The sequence below is a fragment of the Chamaea fasciata genome, unplaced genomic scaffold (genome assembly GCF_029207755.1).
Source record: "Chamaea fasciata isolate MVZ Bird 193981 ecotype frontalis unplaced genomic scaffold, bChaFas1.0.hap1 SCAF_27, whole genome shotgun sequence".
In the NCBI taxonomy this organism is placed as follows: domain Eukaryota; kingdom Metazoa; phylum Chordata; class Aves; order Passeriformes; family Sylviidae; genus Chamaea; species Chamaea fasciata.
Genome location: NW_027094112.1, coordinates 3497230 through 3515885, shown reverse-complemented (window position 1 = coordinate 3515885; position 18656 = coordinate 3497230). Strand labels below are relative to the sequence as shown.

Genomic DNA, 18656 nt, shown 5'->3' with positions numbered 1-18656 from the left:
ACCCCACGGACCCCGCGTCCCCTTAACTCGGGACGCCCATGGGTCCCCGTCCCCTCAGTCCGGAGCCCCCGGGACCTCCCAGGACACCGCGTCCCCTCACCGCGGACCCCTCGGGACTTCCCACTATCCCCCGTCCCCTCAGTCCGGAGCCCCCGGGACCCCGCGCCCGCTCAGCTTCCCCGTCGTGGGGGCGCCCCGGGGCCGCGTGCGCCATCGGGGGGCTCAGGTGCCACGGACCAGAGCCACTCGGAGCCTCGGGTGATCCTCATCATCATCTTCTTCCCCACGCCCTCGCAGGCTGCACCTGAGCAGTTAGGAATTCTCTCACTCCGCGGTACACCGGGTTTTTAATTACTGTGCAGTGACCTGTAGGTGGTTATTTCATGTTTGCTATACACACAGTGCAGTTCCCTAAATCTTGTATAATGCTCCATCAATCAACAGCTTGTTTGTGTCCTTCTGTTTAATCTCTGCTTTACTGAATTTTATCTTTTTGACCTATACTGCAACAGGCAAAGTGAAATGTGTATGCGGTTTGATTTTTATTTCTCCCCTTTTAAACCACCTGAAACAGGCCCTCAAGAGTAACTGCCTTGAAGGTTGTTGTTTTGTTAAATGAAAACTTGTCACACAGGCCCTTAGACATTGTTTAGGGATAACTTGCAGAAGCCAGAGATGGAAAAAGAATAAATTAGTAATGTGTATTTATTTGCGTTTGGTTACAATACACAGACAAGGAGGACACTGAAATTATTACTGATATATTTGCAGCTGCAGATCACATGAGTGACAGTGCACAGAGTAGCAGTCAGAGGAAAGGAGAGGTTCTTTGCATAAATACAGACACAGGGATTTCACAGTTTTCACAGCAGTATGTTACAACTTTACACTTTAAATTACTACACCAGCTTGATTAACATTGGTTATACATCAGCAGTGGTCCCTGGATTCAGGTACAGCCAGACCAAGGATAAGAACATGGTAAACATATTGAAAAACAATGAAAAACAAAAAAATCCAAAGTTGAGGCTTATGGCAATGACAGGCACATTCGCCTCATGGGAAAGGTACAGCTTGTTACCAGAGTTAGGTTCAGTAAGGCATACCTGTGAGCCAAACTCTACCCCCCAAGCCTAAATTACTTCTGGAAACAAAATGAAATGAGAATAGAAAAAATAAAAAGTGTGAGAGACAGTATTAAATACAGCAGGTAACAGAGGGAATAGCACAAGTTTTGGTTTTATTAGATTAAGTTTCTATCTTTATAAAACAGTCGCTTTGCACAGTTTGACCAGGCAGCTCAATGTCTCTGTCCAAATAATCATCTTTATACATCACAGTCCCACTGTGGCTGACCCCTGGACAGGCTTCTGTCCTGGTGCATTCCAAGGCAACACCAGCTTCTCACATGGTCATGTGCTCTGGCAGGATATAGGATATGTCATCCCAAGGGTGACGGTACAGGCCCTGCTTCAATCTCTTCTGGTCCAGGTAGTGTCCTGAAAGAGGAGTGGTTTATGTTACAAAAGTCCCGTCCCTCCTCTTAGTCTGTCTTGAGTTGGATTTCTGGAGTGCATTGAATGCCCCTGGGGTTTCAGGTTTGTCAGGTGTTCCTGGGGCAGGACAGCCTCAGGAGGAAGGGGAAGGGGCAGGGAGGACATGGGAAACTCACCAATGAATCCCATACTCCTGCCCAGTACAAAGATGCCATTGAGAGCTCCTATATCAATATATTCATCTGCTTCTTCCCTGCAAGGAAAAGGAAAATAAATGGCTCCTGGTAATCATCTATTTAAGAAATCAATCTCAGATGGGCTGCCACCTGCTCTAGTACCAGAAGCCACACAAATTCCCCTGACAGCTTTCTGCCCCCAAAAGCCAGGCCAGGCTATGTTTCCTTCCCAGTGTCATGGAATTCTGCCCCTCAGGAGCTGGCAGTGGAGCTCCATAGGACCATGATCCACGGACAGCCGCCCTCCCTCACTCACCGTGTGAAAGAGCCACAATTCCTGAGCACGTCAACAAAGGCCACTCCAATAATACCATCTACATTCAGGATAAGGTTTGGTTTCTGCAGGAAATAAAACACACCCCAATAAAGATGTCAACAGTGCAAATGGTCTTCACCTGGCACCTTACACTGGTGATTTGAAGGCTGCCTGTGGCTGAGGACACACCAGCCCAGCTATGGAGAGGCTGCTCAGCCACCTGAGCAAGAGCTACACTTAATGGAAATGCTGGAAAACCAGCCCTAAATAAGGGGTCTGTTGGGTCAACCCCCAGAGGTTCCCAGTCATGGGCCAGCACATGTGCCAACAGCCTCAGATTTACCCCCAGCAGCGCCAGTGTGGACAGTGGCCACACGGATGATGGTTTGGCTTGTTTAGCATTTTCCTGGTAGCCAAATCCCTTCAGCCTTTCCAAACAGCAGTTGTACTTGGCCTCAACTCTCCTCCAGACACAATCCCCAGCAACAATTTATGAGGCACTGCACTGAAAATACAGCTAAGCCCCAGTCACTTTTCCCCCCATGAGAACCAGTGCCCAGAGCAGTTCAATGCTGGCGCCTTTCACCTTGGAAGTTGTGATTTTTTCTACTTCAAGTGCGTAGTCCAGCAGTGGAGTGGCTGGGAAGTGCTGCTTCACGTAGTCCTTGAGAATCTGAACTCTCATGTCAGGGTTATTTATCTGCAAGTTCAGAGCACATTACAGTCAATGATGTTGCCTCTTACTGATACCCTTTGTAGATTTGGGAGAATTTGGTCAATAGCTGCCTCTGAAACTTGCAAATTGCTTTGGTTTTGCTCTCCCCCACCCATCCCTAAAAATCCCTCCAGTGTGTCCTAATGGAGTTTTCTTACTGATTTCACTCGGTGTCCAATGCCCATGATCAGCTTCCCTTCTTTCTTCATCTTATTCACAAATTCCATGGGGATAATCCCACTGTCAAATGCTTTGCTGAACATTTTGGCTGCAGCATCAAGTGCTCCCCCAAACCGGTCACCCTGGGTGCAGGACATAAAGGCAATTACATCAAAGGACTCCACAATTAAGATACAAACCCAAGATTATCTCCCCCATCCACCCTCCTGGTCTCTGGCATTCATGACATTAGAGTTGGACAGGCACCCGAGAGAAAGCATCTGCTTATCTCTCACACAAGTGTCAATTTGGAGCCAGTGCATCTCTGCTAGAGACAACATGGGGAAAGATGCAATCCAGTGTCTGTTTTAGTAACTTGTCAAGAGTTCAGGAAACCAAACAGAGTCAACACTGATAGCAGTTTGGCTGCTACAAAAATATTTCTAGACTCAAAGGAGACAAACTAGACCTAGAGTCTAGATCTATATTTCTAGACTCAAAGGAGACAAAGTTTTTGGCTTACTGGAAAAATGAACCAGGTTTGAAACAGGGAGCACCAAACCATTAAAGTTGAAATTCAAAGTGTGGAAAATTCAAACTATTAAAGTTGAAATTCAAGAGTGGACAGACACCACCAGTCTGTGACTCTGCAGTCAATCCAAAAATTAGTAGTAATAAACTTAGAAGAGTAATGAGTAACAAAGCTAAACCTCCTGAGTATCAGGTACTCACAATAGTAAGAAGGCCTGAAGTGAGGCTTGAAACCAGATCTTTGCCAGCCCTGGCACAGACAATGGTGTTGTGGGCTCCAGACACGGCCGGCCCGTGGTCTGCAGTCACCATCAGGCACATCTCAATGAACTGGCAGGCGTACCTGGGTAACCTGGGCACAGACACCACATCAGTCATGGACAGAACACAAATGCAAATGTTTGTAAAGTCCCCCAGTCTCTCTAGAGATGAGGCAACACAAGCAGTCAGTGTGAATCAAAATACAGACATTTCCTCAATGCACCACAAGACTCATGGAAAACTTCGTCCTGAGATTAAAACACGCTGTATGCAACCCAAAATGCTGACACTGTGTCATGGAGGGAATACAGAGATGGCATTCCAGTGAATCTATCTTCACAAAGGAATCATGGAATTACATTTTTTTGTTTTAAAGTCTACTAATAAACAAGAAAAACTCCAAAGAATCTGCAAGCTTTCACAAAAGCAGCCTCACCTCCTCTGAAACCAGAGCAGGCCTAGAACCCCTCCAATTCCCATCTCCTCTTTGAAGACCTCAGTGATGGGCATCCCAGCATAGATCAGCTCCTGCCCTCGCTCGTCACAGATGCTGGTCATGAAGGAAGCTGGTTTGCGAATCAGTCCCAGCTCCTGGAATTGCAGTGCAAAGACTGGATGTTAGACAACCCATACCAGCAGAGAGGGGCAGCACAGGGCAGAGTGGGCAAACAGCAATGCCTCAGGCTTGCCCCTCAGGGCAGCTTCCAGAACCAGCACAGCCAGTAGCTCACACTACACTACAAAGCACAAGGTATACCCCCAGCGTGCCATCCAGAATCACAGCCAATGAATGCCCTGTCTGATTCCAAGAAACCCAAAAGCAGGTAAACCAGCACAGCTCACCCTTGCCCAGGAGTAATCCATTGGCACAGTTGGAGGAGGCACTTCCTCAGCTGGTTCAATCACTCTTTTGGCCACAAGATCCTGGTACACAGACCTAGGAAGAGAATCCATTCAGTAACTTTGGTCCTTCCAAGAGATCCAAGCGAGGTGATCTAACCTAGACCTTAAAAACCCCACAATGAGTAGAAGCTGCTTTCCTTAAGCGGAAATATATTCCCTAACAGGCCCGAATCACTGCCCTGACAGCTTTTGTCCACTGCTGAAGGTGCCCTGTGACTGTGACTTACTGAATGACCTCTCCCAGCTCATCAAAACTCCGGGGAACAAACACTCCAGCTTCTTTTAAGGCTTGGTTCTTTGCTACAGCAGTTTCAGAGGCCTGGTTGGCACAAGCTCCTGCATGGCCAAACTGCACCTACAAACAGGAAAAGAGAGAGCACTAAGGAATACAGACTGTTGCCTGCAGAGAGTGCAGCAAAACAGAGTCCTGATTGGGAACACCAATGGCTGCACATCTGTCTCCTCTGGGCTACCAAAACTCCTGGCTACAGTCAGAGCCAGCAGGGTAATCACAGGGACGCTCTGATCTGGAATCCCTCCAGGCTCATTCGCTCACATTCTGCCTCCCTAAACTGCCCCACTTCAGAGCTGCTTAAGATAGATCTTCACCATCCCCACTCCAGAAACAGGCAGCTATTGGAATTTGTTGCTTTCCCTGGGATCTTTGGGGTCCCTCCACAAGTAAGCAGAACCCCCTGCAAATTTCCTGTGACAAAACTATAGAAGTGCAAGATATATTTATCACTTATATTTATAAGCTTTAGCACATTAAAGTTACTACTGCCAGTTCCGGAAGGTTTAGGTACAATGAGTGAATTTGTTTTTCTTCCTGTTGTGAATATATGCTTATTTTATGCATTTGCCCCCCTTTTTGCACATACCTCTGAGGAGAACATGGTGGCACAGGTACCAATGCACCAGCACACCACTGGCTTGGTGATTCGGCCTTCTTTAACACCCCTGCAGATCTTGTACTCTTCTGTGCCTCCGATCTGCAGGGAGAGAGAGATGATTCCAAGCTGCACTTTTAATAAAACCAGCTCCAAAACACACTCAGAAGTGTTGCTGGGAGTTTTTCTCCTTTTTCACAGAGTAATGGCTGAAGTTTCAGAACAGAACCTCCTGATTTTTCTCTTTTTTTTTCTTTTTTTTTTTTTTTAAGAGGGAAGATTATGCTTGCCTGGGGAATGTATTCAATTTCTTTTGGCAAAAGCAGCAAGAAATAAAACTTGGAATATTCAAGAACAGCAGAATTAGCTGCTATTTAGCATCCTTGCAATGGGGTCAGATGCTCCCAAAACAAAAACCACATACAGGTATTTCTCTCAGAGACTGAAGTGGTCTCACTCACCTCCCCCAGTACTACAATCATCTTCACTCCTGGAGTATCCTGATAACGCAAGACATGATCCATAAAAGTTGAACCAGGATATCTGTGTGCAATAGAGGGGAAATGGTAGTAGTTTATTTCATATACTTTTCTGAAAGAAAAATTAACACCCAACCTGCTCTTCCTTCTCCAAATTACCAACAATTCTATTGACCAGCTTGAAAACCAGTTCCTACTGAAGGTGCCAACTCGTTCATACCTGTCTCCTCCAATGGCCACCCCCTCATAGACCCCGTCGGTGGTTCGGGAGATGATGTTGTTGAGCTCATTGGACATCCCTCCAGAGCGGGACACGTAGGCCACGCTGCCAGGACGGTACAGCTTTGATGCCAAGATGTTATCCAGCATGCCTCCTGTGTTGCCGATTTTAAAGCAACCTGGCTTGATCCCACCAACCTAAAAGCAAATAAGAGAAAGGTATAAACCTCTTTAAAATCATGAAACCGAGGAACATTTGTGTAAGGCAGCCTTGCTAGCATTTATATATAGAAAGGAGGATGGCAAAGACTTTAAGATGGGAGACTAGCATGCACTTCCTGTGAGTAAAGACAAAGTGGACTGTAGGATACAAATCATCCATTGGAGAAAGCTGATCTGAAGGTTAAGACAGACAGGAGAAGGCGGCCAACCAGTACTTACAGTTGCAGGCCCAATGATGGTGACTCCCTTTTTATCAGCTGTCTTGATCAGTTTTCGTGTCAGGGCCTCCGGAATGCCCTCGGCAATAATGGCAATGGTGCGGATCTGCAGCAAGAGAAAGAAAACCATTGGCACCCCACAGAGCAGCCCCTTGTCAGGCCCCAGGAAGGTCATACTTGGGAGGTCACTCTGTGCACTCTCATCCAGCAAGGCCCAGTGCATGAATCTGCAGGCTGCCATGATCTCCACAAAAGGCTCAATGCTCTGGTCAGGGAATTTTCTCCCCCTTGCACGTTGCAGTAAGGACGGACAAAGACACCTGTTTCTTCATCCACAATAGCCAATCTTTATTCTTCACAGCTCACATTTGTATGGTTATCAGAAAGCATCGTGTTTAATTCTAATTGGTTAGCAAATTACTGTAACTCAGTCCATTGACTAGTATTTGCTAGTGTATGTGTCAGTCAAAAACTTTCCTCTCTAATGGAGTTTACATACTTGCCTCCTGGGAGGAAGATGTTTCACACGGGTAGAATCTTTCTTGACACAGGTGCAGATTCCTTTCTCATGGGTGCAGGCTGACAGGTTGATTCTCACAGATACTTGTCAGGCCAGCTATTAGCTATACTTAGCCAAAGTAACAGGCCTGAGCCATGATTTTACAAGGCCTTTCTTTTGTAAGGTTTTACCTGTATGCCACACTTGCACATCAGAGCAGCACTATACTATAGTCAGCCTGAAGCAGTTACTGCTAATCAAGAAGCACCAAGTTCCTCTTAAATTCCAAATCCAGCATTAGGATTTGCCAGGGACCCCCAGCATCCTCCTTACATTCTTTAAGAGGTTAGAATTGGGGGTTATCTGCTAAGACAGAAGACCAAGACAATTTGCTAATGTGACCATGGTTTAAGAAACACCAGTACCCTGCTGACAGGGTCTCCCTTCTTCATCTGGACTTCTTCTGGATCCTGCACTCACCTGGGGATAATTCATGGTTTCAACAGTGCTGTCATAGGCAGAGCGCAGGGACGCAAAGTTGATGAGAACATCCACCTCTGGGTGCTTCCTCATGGCATCTGCCATGTTCTTGTAGACTGGGATCAGGATTTCTTTGTGACCCCAGTAGAACTTCTGCCTGTGGTCACCACTGTGGAAGAGAAGATGGAAGAGCCCTGACCTTAAGGCTGCTGGAAAGGCAAAGGGACACAGTGCATGCAGACAGAGGAGTTTACAAACCCCATTCTCAGCCCCCGAGACTGACTGAGACACTCACGAGCACGTGAGCGTGTCTGGGGAGGGACCATATGACAGCAGAAGGTTCTTCAGAGAATAGGACAGAGCAGCATATGGAAGGAGACGAGCTAATGGGGACAGAGGCATCCAGCAAGATGAATAAGCTCTCCCACAGTGAAGTTACCAGAGCCTTAACTCTACTCCAAGCTGGAAGACAGAATGAGGCACAGAAAGAGTAATGAATGAGAGGTGTGCAAAGCTGTGTCACTGGGCTGGTACTAACACTGGACTGGGGGAACAGCCAGGACAGAAATGGGAGGGCCAGTCAGCTTCCCAATCCTGCTACAGTGGGACTCTGCCCATCCCACAGGCACTGGAGGGGAAGCAGCTGGGAAGGTTTCACTGTTGGTATTTCATACACAGCAGATGCTCTGACTGGAACTGCAGCGAAGTCTGACTAGGCAGCCATTTAAGCGTGTGGATAGTGGTTGTGCTCCCATCCCAGTACACTGGTGACAGAATATTCCAGGTTTTGCCAGCCTGGCTCCCTCCAAAAGGTCAAGCAGAACCAGATAATTATAGGTAGCCTTAAACTTCAATCCCTGTTGCTTTTTCCCTCCTTAATCAAGTCCAGCACTGCCAGAGGCTGCCACCCACCTACAGAAATGGATGTGCCTGCACTCAGTACCCTGAGGTTTGCACTTGCTGAGAAGTTATTACAGAGCTGCAATTACCATCAGAGCTGTAGAATAACAGTACAAGGTCTTAATTGTCAAGAGGAAAAATTCTCTGCAGGACAGAGGTTGATTAGACATCAGCTCTCCAGGATGTCTGTAAATACCACAGAAATGAACCAAAGCTCCTGCCTGGCTCTGGGCTCCCACCTCACTGTACTGGAAGCAACAGCTGCTGTTTCCCTGCTCCCTAGCTGTCCCACAGGGAGACCCCCACACTGAGGAGGTACAATAAAACAGCTCATGCACACCTAATAGCCCCTCTCATCCCTATAGAGATGAGTAGAAGAGGATAAACACCACAAGGAAACTCTCTATCCCACTGAAGGATCCACAGGTTTCCTGCCTGCTAAGTAACCACTGCTGCTATTGGAAAGAATATGAACAAAAATTTTTTTTTAACTTTGTTTGGCTACATACCTGCTTTGGTTTGTCACAGAGCTATGGCTCTGTATAATATTTGGAGGGGTAATTCCTGCTGCTGCAGGCACAAATCAAGGTGTCTCAGAGAAGCACACAGCCAACAGCAGGTGAGTGGAAGAAGCCTTACACAGCCTGCCTGTGCTGAGCCAGGGGGCTGGAAAGAAAGCCCAGGTGGTCACACCTGCCTTACTCACTGAGTGAAGAACAGAATTTGGGCATCTTTTAAAAGCACATGAAATGGAACTTCAGTTCAGTGGTGAACATGAAGCTGTCTCAACAGCGCAGCCCAAAATCAATGGTTGAAGAAAGCAGCCTACAAAGCCAACCTGGGGGTGGAAGGGAGCAGAGGAGAAGGTGTTCCAGCAGGGATGGAGACCAGGGCAGAGCTCCACTAAAGAACCACAGAGACAGAGAGGAAGAAGGTCACAGAAGAGTTGGAGGGAGATGGAAAAGCTGCGCAGTCACAGGCTACTTACGTGAATGGATAAACCATGGCAGCCACCGAGGGTTCATCCCGGGAGCAAACGTAATCAAAGTCCAGCATTCCTTGGACAGCCCGGGTCTGCATCCCCCACACGATGGCCTTGGTGTGGCGGCTGAACAGTGCTGTGGCTTTACCTGCTCAGAGAGAGGGGAAAAAACCAAACCATCTTCAAACTGCACACCTGAGCAAGACACAAACTGCAACTTTGCCAAATGCCTTTTGAAAGGCTCCTGGATGACTGTATTCCCTCCCACCCCAAACTGAACGCAGGAGATGAACTGCAGTTTGCAGGATGGAGTAGCCACACTGTCCAAATTAAGGAAGAAACTGTAGATGAAGCAGCAACCCATTCCCTGGATTCTGAACACAACAGCCAGGTTTTGGGGTTCACTAAACGGGCAAGTGAATCACAGGAGGGAGAGCTGGTAGGGGAGAGAAGTGAAAACTGCCTCTGCTTCTCCTCTCACAGGCCTTTCATATTTCTCCCAGTTTTCTTATACAAAGCTGAAGAGAACTTTGAATTTCATGTATTTGCATGTAGCCCACAGTCTGAGCAAATCATGGGAAGCTGGTCATGGCACCACAGTAGAATAATAGGAAATTAAAAAAACCCCACCAAAACACAAAAAACAAACAAACAAAAAACCAGGCAGGAAATAGGGGGAACAAAGAAAATAAAGGAGCTCAACATACTTGGGTTTTCTTTTTTTTTTTTTAATGATCAGAATTCAACACAAATTTGATAGCTCCAAGAATTTATATTTGGCCCAAAACTTGGCTTCAAGGGACAGAGTCACAGGAAAAGCAACAGTTCAGCCAGTGAGGATGGACTGTTGGCTTAAAATCTATTTACACCACTTGTCACAGCACAACATTGAGTCCCTCCTTCTGATTCCAGGCAGAATTAATTTTAAAACGTAAAAATTCAGAGCTGATCCACCTGCTGATGCCAGCTTGGGCTACTGCTGAGTCCTTTCTGGATTTGGATCAAAGGTAAACAGCATTAGGGATTAAACAGGACACTGTTCCTCTGACTTCAACAAAAAAATTCAGTTCTTGCTCTCCAGCCCTACACACTCACAGTTCAGATTCACTGCAACATGACTTGTCGTTAGGGAACTGAAAATTCTGTTTATCTTGCAGGTGCCTGCAAGGGGGTACCATGAGTGTCTCCAGGAACACCAAAATGCAGACTCAGAGAGGCAATGATGTTTGACTGAGAGCACACAAGCAACAATCCAAGAATTCCCCTTCTACTGTCCCTCCTCATGATAAGGGAGGTAACTTGAAGATCTACTTTGCCCCCAGTTCAGCAGTTTATTCTCACACAGCACAGAGCCCAATAGAGTCTTAAAGTCCCTATAAAATAGCTTCACTGAGCACAGGCTTTAATGGTTTGCTGGACTGTTAAGGCAACATTTAGTTAACTTGTGACTTTTCTGTACTTTCCAAACCTGATAACCAGGGCCCCTGCACTACAGTTGTTTCTCTTTGAAAAAAGATACCAGTTATAGGTCACAATTAGTGACTCCTCCTTTTGGAAAGCAAAGGGAACAGAGCTTTTCACTATATGCCTCAAGCTGTTCTTCTCTGTGATGGTTGTGCGGGGGATGGGAAGAAAAAAAGTTTGTTTGAGACCTGGCCCTCTCCCCCCAGAAATAGGAAGTATTTGTGCAGAGGCATATGTGATCTGCGCTTGAAAAACCAGCTGAGGAGTTCACATGGTGACAGCTAAATATGCTGGGCAGGAGGAAAGGACCAGACAACACAGCAAACTTTTGGAGAGAAAAAACAGCAACAAAACCAAGAACTGAAAAAGTCAGCTGCCAGCAAGGCCAGGCACATTCAGCTGGTCACACAGGTCCTACCTGAACCAGGTCTGGAGGCTGGGATTGAATCTGTTAAAGAGAGAATCACTCATGCAATGGTATGACAGACCTGACTGCTGCTGGCCCACCTAGGCAGGAGCTGCAGCAGTCCTCCTCTCCACAGCATTCAGGGCTTTTGGGTTTGCTCTTGTTAAAAAGCAAGCAGAGTGAAGCCCTCTCACTATACTTCCTCTTGTGCTGTTCCTGAACATCCCAGATCAGGGCAACTCTGACACGCCATGTGTATGAGCTCATGGCACAAGTGAGCTGCCAAAACCACTTAACTACACTCAAGACAAAGATAGGCAGGCACCCACAGAACTGCTTCCCTTTTTATCTAGGAAAAAAAGCATGTCTCATGCCCATCCTGCCTTTGGGAACAGCAGAGCACTGCCAGCAGCGCTCCCAGGGCTGGACTTACCAAGAGGTGCTGTTGGTTTTGCCTTCTTAGCTGGAGCAATACCATCAGGTTTGGACTCAGAGAAGGAGGCAGTTCTGCTCGGTGCTGGAGTCTGAAAGATTCAGAAGCCAAGTCAGTGAGGGACAGTGCTCCAGGTATGGCTTGGAGCACAGAGGAGGAGGAGGTGGCCTCACTTTGGCTACACTGGTCTACTACAAAGAAAACCAGAGAAAATGAATTTTCAGATCAGACCAATTCAGTCAAGTGACAGACAACTGAATGACCCAGTAGGTTCAACAGTCACATTGTCACCTTTAAGGGGCCACATTTTCTGCACAAGTGAGATGGGCATTGGGGTGGCCTCTGATAAACTGCACCGGTAGAGTCATATTTGTTCTCCTAAAACTTCCTACAAACACACTGGTGGCCAAAATGTGTTTCCAGCCTGTTTGGACAGGGGCAGCTGCCTCCACGAGGCTCCTCACCCACACCTCCTCTCACAGTGGGGAAGGAACTCACCGAGGGGCTGCCGCTGGCGTTGAGGAGGAAGTTGGCAGTGTGGGCTGCGGCGGGCGGCTGGTTGGGGATCGGCCGGTGGCCCAGCGCCATGCCCACGATTGCTGTCATGTGGGTCTCCGTGCCAAAGACATGGATGGGGATCCCCGTGGTCTTCCCTGTGGAAGTACACAAGAGCAGTCAGCCTACCAAAGTGAAGCATTTAACCTTGAGAAAGCTCAGCAGAAAGCAAGCGGAAGAAACAAGATGCAAGAACAAAACTTAAGGACAAGTTCGATCCTTACCAACTTCTCCCATGACACGTAACCCTTCCTGGTAGTTCGGGCCTCCTCTTCGTACAAAGATCCTCACCTCATGCTCCTTCAGAGGGCCTTGGAAATCCTTAATTGCTCTCACAATGCCCTAAAAGAAACACACATGACAGGTGACCCAGGCAGCCAGACATTTACCCTGTCCCATCATCTCAGGAACTCCTGGAAGAGATGGACTATGAGCCTCAGCCAAACATGGAATTGGGAAGAAGGGCTGGGGGCTAACAACTGTGTGTTTGCTGATGTTTGAGACTGGTCACTTACTTTAAAGGTGGCTGCTACATTGGTGAAGTTTGCAATGCTGCCTCCGATAATCAGGATCTTCCCTGAGGGAAGAAACACAGGTAAGTAAAACCATTTCAAGTGCAGAGTACTCCAAGATCAGGAAGCAGATAAGGACAAAGTGAAACAAAATTGCAGAGTAACCAGTTGTGTTTCTTAGAAAAAAAACCCTAAAGCAGTTGAGTTTAGTAGAGCCTGGAAGATAAGAGCTCTGTACAAAGCAAGAATGTTTGACAGGGATCTCTCAGGCCCCATGGAAAACCAAAAGTCCTCTCTTTGAAGCAAGAGCTGACAGAAATCCATCCCTGATTCCTTCAGAAGGCAGCAGTACATTGAAAGCTCTGCCAAGGAAGGCTAAAGCATAGTAACAGCCCAGATTTGTCCATTTTTTTCTGCCAGACATAGCTTCACAGCTTTGGAACTGCAGCATCTCCCTTACCTTCTGGGTGCTTCTCTCGGGTCATGAGGGAGAGGATAGTTTTAGCATAGTCATAGGTTTGCTGCTCGCTCGGGGCTCCTGAGTATTCCCCATAGTTCGCCAGTTCATTCACACCCCCCAGGTCACAAATGGTGTCACTAACAATAAAAAAGCAGTTATTTAAGAGATTAGTTAATCTGATTTACTATAAAGCTCCTAAAGTATTCCAAATCCCTGTGGAAGTGGGATTCTTAACAGAGGGACAGTGCTGTCTGCTAAAAGCTGCTCTCCTCTTGGTGCCAGTCACAATCTTATCGTGTTCCCCAGATACAAACTCAGTGACCACTACAACAATCATACTGCCCTCAACAGCCTCCAGCCAGCTTGTTTCTTTTTAAGTCAAAAAGGGACTGTATCTTTGTAAGAAACTGTATCTAACCCTAACCCTTCCAAAATAAAATTCCATAGGTGACAGTATGTTCCATAGCCTGGTGAAAAATCTGTACAGCATCTTCTTTGAAGAGATCCCAAACCGACACAGTACAGGAAAAATGCCTTTAGGAGAGTCTACTTCCCAGAGGCTGCAGCAATTATGTTCTCCCAGCAGTTGAAATTCTTGCCCTCTGGAAACCTCACTTCCATTACCTGTACACCACTGAAGCACCACCACCAGCCACCATGGTCCAGATCCTGCCTTTGGGGTTCAGGATCGTAAGCTTCAGGCTGGCCCCACTCTTGGCATCCAGATCAGCAATGTAGGCTTCCTGCAGAGAGAGCAGCACAACCTCAGCTTCCTCCTGCACCTGCCTTTTCCATCCCAAGGGTTCATAGTGCTGGGTGCATTTGGACACACAGCAATCACACCTCATCAGGACAGAAGACCTACAAACACAGCATTGGCAGGGACAGAGGCCCAGCTCCATCCCTCCATCACACGACAGGCACAAAATCTGAACAGAACTGTAAAGTCTGTTCAGACCTTGTCTGAGACCTGAGGTTATCTAAAAATCATCTCACCCATGGTGACCACTCTGGCTGTGCTAGAGCCATGAACACAATCACTGAGAGCTGTAATTTGGCTCAACATGGTGCTCCTGCAGCCCAGTGTGCCAGGCTGCTGAGCAGCACTTCATCAGAGTTCATTAACATTCCCAGCAAAGACTCTGCCATAACAACCTTCCCAGGGACTCAAGAGGGATGATTCAGAGACAAAACCTGAACTAATCCTTTTAAGAGCAAATTGAGTTGAATGTTGGCATCCAGCAAGCTACATGGAAAGGAACAGCTAAATGGATTTCCTGGCCACAGTACAAAAACCTTCCAACTGAAGCATAATTATAATCATTAAAATGAAAAAGTCAGGACAGAAATCTTTTTGGAGAGAGAAGAGCAGACCCCTGAAATAAGTAACAGAATAATTAAGGAGAGAGCTCTATTTCCAACAGCCTCTGAAGCTGCTCGGACCTGTGTCTGGATACAGATCCAGGGAATTTCGGGAGAGAACAGGCACTGCTAGCTTTGCAATAAAGCGCTGCCTGCAGCCCTCATCTCATCCTCACTTTCTGGAAAAACAGGTGTATCCACATCTTCTTACTTAAAAGTTTCAGAAATAGTGGTTATTTTCTCTGCATTCATGCCTGGATGCAGCATTTGCACACAGCTGCTGCTCTACTTTCAGATCTGTCACTGAAACACTGATGGAACAGCAGCTCCTACAGGGCTCCCAGTGACCACTGCTCCAAGAGAAAAATAGTGATGCTGAGGGGAGCAACCTGGGCAGGAACCACAAAAGGAAGTTCTGCACAGGCACAGAGCTCTGGCATACAGCTGAGGAAAGTTCAATATTGGCCTCCATTTAAAAAAAAGTCAATTCTGAATTAAAGAACTGAGCAAACAGAGCTGGGAAGCAACTGCAGTTCAGAGTGTGATTCTGAGCAGTCCTAGGACTACAGCTACCTGTGCACAGGTTATAACGGACAGCACTGCCAAGGTGCTTGAGACACAGCAACAAAACCACTGGAAACAGCAATGCCATGGGCATACAAGCAATGATGAGCTCAGGACACAGTGAAGGAATCCCAGCTGTCACTTGCCTCAGGGTAAGCTTCCCTGCCAAAAGGAGGGGGGAACTCCACATCCCCCCACTTCACTTTGCAGATGTAGTCAGCCGTCGCGTCAATCTTCGCAGCCAAATCAAGGATGTAAACACCATCATTAGTCACCACTGCAGAGAAAAACATCACAATTAGCTCTAGGTTGTACAGAGACACATTACAGATTTACTCCAACATCTGGTACCATACAGACATCATTGCAAAAGATGGATGACTGCTGTTTCCCCTGGCACTAGGCAGTATTGACCAGCCCCAGCAAGTTCCCTGAGGAATTAACCAGTAAATGTGGCCATGGTCCAGGCTCTGTCTCAGGGGCTGTTTTGTTCTAACAATGCAATTTTTACATTCTTCAGTACTGCCTTAACATTCCCTTCAAGGGAAGTTTTCATTTCCTCATTTTTAATTCAGTGAATGAACAGCTCAAAGACATATCACTGCCACTTCGATACTTCTGCACATGGCACCTGGTGCTGTTGCGAACTGCAGAACCAAAGGAAGGATCAAGAACACATTTCAGTATTTCAGAACAAAGTTCTGCTTCCAAAAATATCCATTACCTAATGGATTGATCTCAAGGTACGTAAAATACAGATCTTCATAAAGGTTGAACAGGCCACAGATGAAGCTGGCCAAGATGCTGTAAAAAAAAAAAAAGAAAAATAACACAAGTTAATGAAAGCAGCCAAATCTAAGTACAGCCTGCTCTGTTCGTTGGTATTAGTGGCAATCTGCAAATCTACTCGGCAGCAATTTCTTTTATTCTCATTCATCTTCTCTGGATGGAGCCTGGGTGATGGATGACTCAAGGGAAGGAAGACCTTGATGACTCATCTTAATTACCCTCCACCAAACTCTGTTGAGGACACAGTTGCTCACAACTGTCAGAGCTGCGCAGTCTGATTTATCTCCCCACAAGTCAGAAGCACATCGTTTCCTCCCTGCTGGTAGCTATCCTCGTCAGATCTGAGTTTCGTTAGCTGTGATGGGGAGAAGGCTGCAGTGAACTGATGGAGTGACAGGCTCCTTCACCCTTCAGTACTGCACAATGTCAGCGAGGATTACGCTATGTTTGGAAAAATCATGACTCATATTAAGCTAACTAGGTATGGGTATCTAATTGAGGGACATGCAGAAGCCTTAACATCTCAGATAAGCCTGCAGAAGGAAGAACAGGACAGTAACTTTGGAGATCAGGCCAGAGCAAGGGAGAGGGAAGTTCTGAATTAGCAGTCAGAGCCACATCTCATCACTACTTCACTAAACAAAAGAAACTTCTATGCTGGCACAAAGGATCAGAATTCAGTACATGTCTCCAGTCTCAGGTTGAGACCTAAGCAGCCTGACAAGTGCTGCTGCCAAGTAAAGGCTCAGCACTAGGAAACCTTATTTTTGGGTTTTACAGGCAGCTGAGATAAGGTCAGAGAGACAAGGCACTGAGATAAAAGAAAGCAGCTGCTGCTTGGCTGGTCCTACGCAGAACTGCATCTGTACTTACTCCTTCTTGTTAGCTGGTGCATGCTGCAGGAGATGCTTCTTCACATCCGATTCATTGAGCTTTTCATCCACTGCCACGAGCAGCTTCTGAGCTTTGGCATCCACATCTCCCACATCCACACCCCCTTCATGGTGGAAGAGCACATAGTCTCCCTCACGGGCAGCATATACACAGACATAGAACTCTTCCTCCTGCGCCACAGAGCAGGGACAAACATTTACCTTTGATACCCAGAGAAGACCCAGGAGAGGTTTTTGTGTCAGTGCTGGGACTGGGGCAGCTGAGCCCAATGTCAGGCTTCCCAAGGAGCAGCAGTGCTGGAGTGGCACTGACACTGCCCAGGGGTGTGCAGCAACACTGTCAGCTCAACAGCACACTCTCAAGCTTCTGCTTTCTCCACTGTACCAATCCAGGTAAGCATGCAAGTCCAAAGGGATTTAAAGGTCTGCTTTAATGGTGTACTAACCTGTTTGTGAGGGACGAAGGGTTCAATCAGAAAGTTCTTTAGGATTCCTTTTGCATTAGCAATCTGGGGACAGAAGACAAGATAAACACCCATAACCAATTGTCCAGCACATTTGTGACAGCATAAGGACAGCTTTGAGACTTAATCAGCACTGCTCTAAAATTGCTCCCTCTCCACTGTGCCTCCTGGGGAACCACTCCTCCCTCTCCAGCACAGCATTCAGCACTGTCACCCCAGGATATCTGGTTACAGGAGTCGGTCACCTTTCCCATTCCTAACAGGACAGAGTGGTATCAGAATTACACCAGGACAGCTCTTCTCCCGTCCCAGAGACAGCACTGTCACTGAGTCCTGCTCAGCACAGTGAGACACGAGACTTGAGCTGCTCTTGGAGTAGTGGAAAATTCAGAAGTGAGGAATTCCTGAGCTAGTGGCAGGAGTAGAGGCCTCAGAGTAGTCTTCACTCTGAAATGGTATCAGGGAGCACAGAAGAGCAAGAGAATCCTTTAGCCTCTTCTTATGGGTTCAGGAACTGTTCTGTGTAGGTACTTTCCTGTTATCCAAACCTATGTTTCCAGGCTCAGGAGACACTGGGGGATACTCCCTGCTTCTGAGGACACCAGTGGTCCCAAGTCTGTGGCCAAGTCCTTGCTTTAGATAAGGCTGTCGTGTCGAGCTAAACAAGTAATTTCCACACCCATCGTTTTCAGAACTGGGAGCACTCACAATGCTGCTCCTGCTGTTTCCCAATTCTTGCCACACCGGCTCAGAGCCAGCAGCAAATCAATCCCAGCAGAGCCAAAGGCATAAATTCCTTGAGGCAGCACAACTCCATCAGCTCCCAACGCACAGCAGCAGGGATGGCAGGCACTTCATTATCATTAGCACTGCACTGTCATTCCCAGGAAAATAAATATTACACATCAGCACTGAGTTAAAATAAGGACCTGAAGTAACATTCAATCAGCCAAAGCACATGGGCTGGCTGCAGTAGAGGACCAGTGACTTTACAGCTTTTATACTGTCCTGGGAACAAAAGCAAAGCACTCACCGTGGTCTCCCGGCCCAGGCGCTGCTTGAGCCAAGCCTTCACCTGGTCCAGAGTGAGGTTAATCCCAACCAGCCCGAGCTTCCCACGTCTCTTAATGAGCTGATCTGGCTTCACCACTAAACGCTACAAAGGTTGGGCAAGAGATTTAAAGGAAGAAGCATTAGGAAATGACTTTGATTGAGTGGTTCTCTGCAGATAGAGAAGTAAAAACTTGAATCAGTACTGCACAGCACACGTCCTTGCAAAATTCCTTTAATCTTGGCAAAACCAGCTCC

General features: G+C 47.0%; 1 protein-coding gene across 1 annotated transcript in view; it reads right to left on the bottom strand.

Moving 5' to 3' along the window:
- Positions 1 to 687: 687 nt before the first annotated feature.
- ACLY (ATP citrate lyase) overlaps positions 688 to 18656 on the bottom strand; it is an 18463-nt gene continuing 494 nt past the window's right edge. Inside the window, exons 2-28 of the mRNA XM_066204797.1 lie at positions 18382 to 18504; positions 17331 to 17393; positions 16865 to 17055; positions 15927 to 16006; positions 15349 to 15479; positions 13901 to 14019; positions 13277 to 13413; positions 12820 to 12881; positions 12529 to 12646; positions 12248 to 12402; positions 11750 to 11840; positions 11329 to 11358; positions 9453 to 9594; positions 7565 to 7733; positions 6587 to 6691; positions 6147 to 6343; positions 5909 to 5990; positions 5439 to 5549; positions 4785 to 4912; positions 4498 to 4591; positions 4091 to 4245; positions 3595 to 3745; positions 2862 to 3005; positions 2575 to 2688; positions 1989 to 2071; positions 1673 to 1749; positions 688 to 1499 (exon numbers count right to left, since the gene is read on the bottom strand). Of these exons, the coding sequence (XP_066060894.1) occupies positions 1405 to 1499; positions 1673 to 1749; positions 1989 to 2071; positions 2575 to 2688; positions 2862 to 3005; positions 3595 to 3745; positions 4091 to 4245; positions 4498 to 4591; positions 4785 to 4912; positions 5439 to 5549; positions 5909 to 5990; positions 6147 to 6343; positions 6587 to 6691; positions 7565 to 7733; positions 9453 to 9594; positions 11329 to 11358; positions 11750 to 11840; positions 12248 to 12402; positions 12529 to 12646; positions 12820 to 12881; positions 13277 to 13413; positions 13901 to 14019; positions 15349 to 15479; positions 15927 to 16006; positions 16865 to 17055; positions 17331 to 17393; positions 18382 to 18504 (3147 nt within the window). The 3' untranslated portion in view covers positions 688 to 1404. The remainder of the gene's footprint in view (positions 1500 to 1672; positions 1750 to 1988; positions 2072 to 2574; positions 2689 to 2861; positions 3006 to 3594; positions 3746 to 4090; positions 4246 to 4497; positions 4592 to 4784; positions 4913 to 5438; positions 5550 to 5908; positions 5991 to 6146; positions 6344 to 6586; positions 6692 to 7564; positions 7734 to 9452; positions 9595 to 11328; positions 11359 to 11749; positions 11841 to 12247; positions 12403 to 12528; positions 12647 to 12819; positions 12882 to 13276; positions 13414 to 13900; positions 14020 to 15348; positions 15480 to 15926; positions 16007 to 16864; positions 17056 to 17330; positions 17394 to 18381; positions 18505 to 18656) is intronic.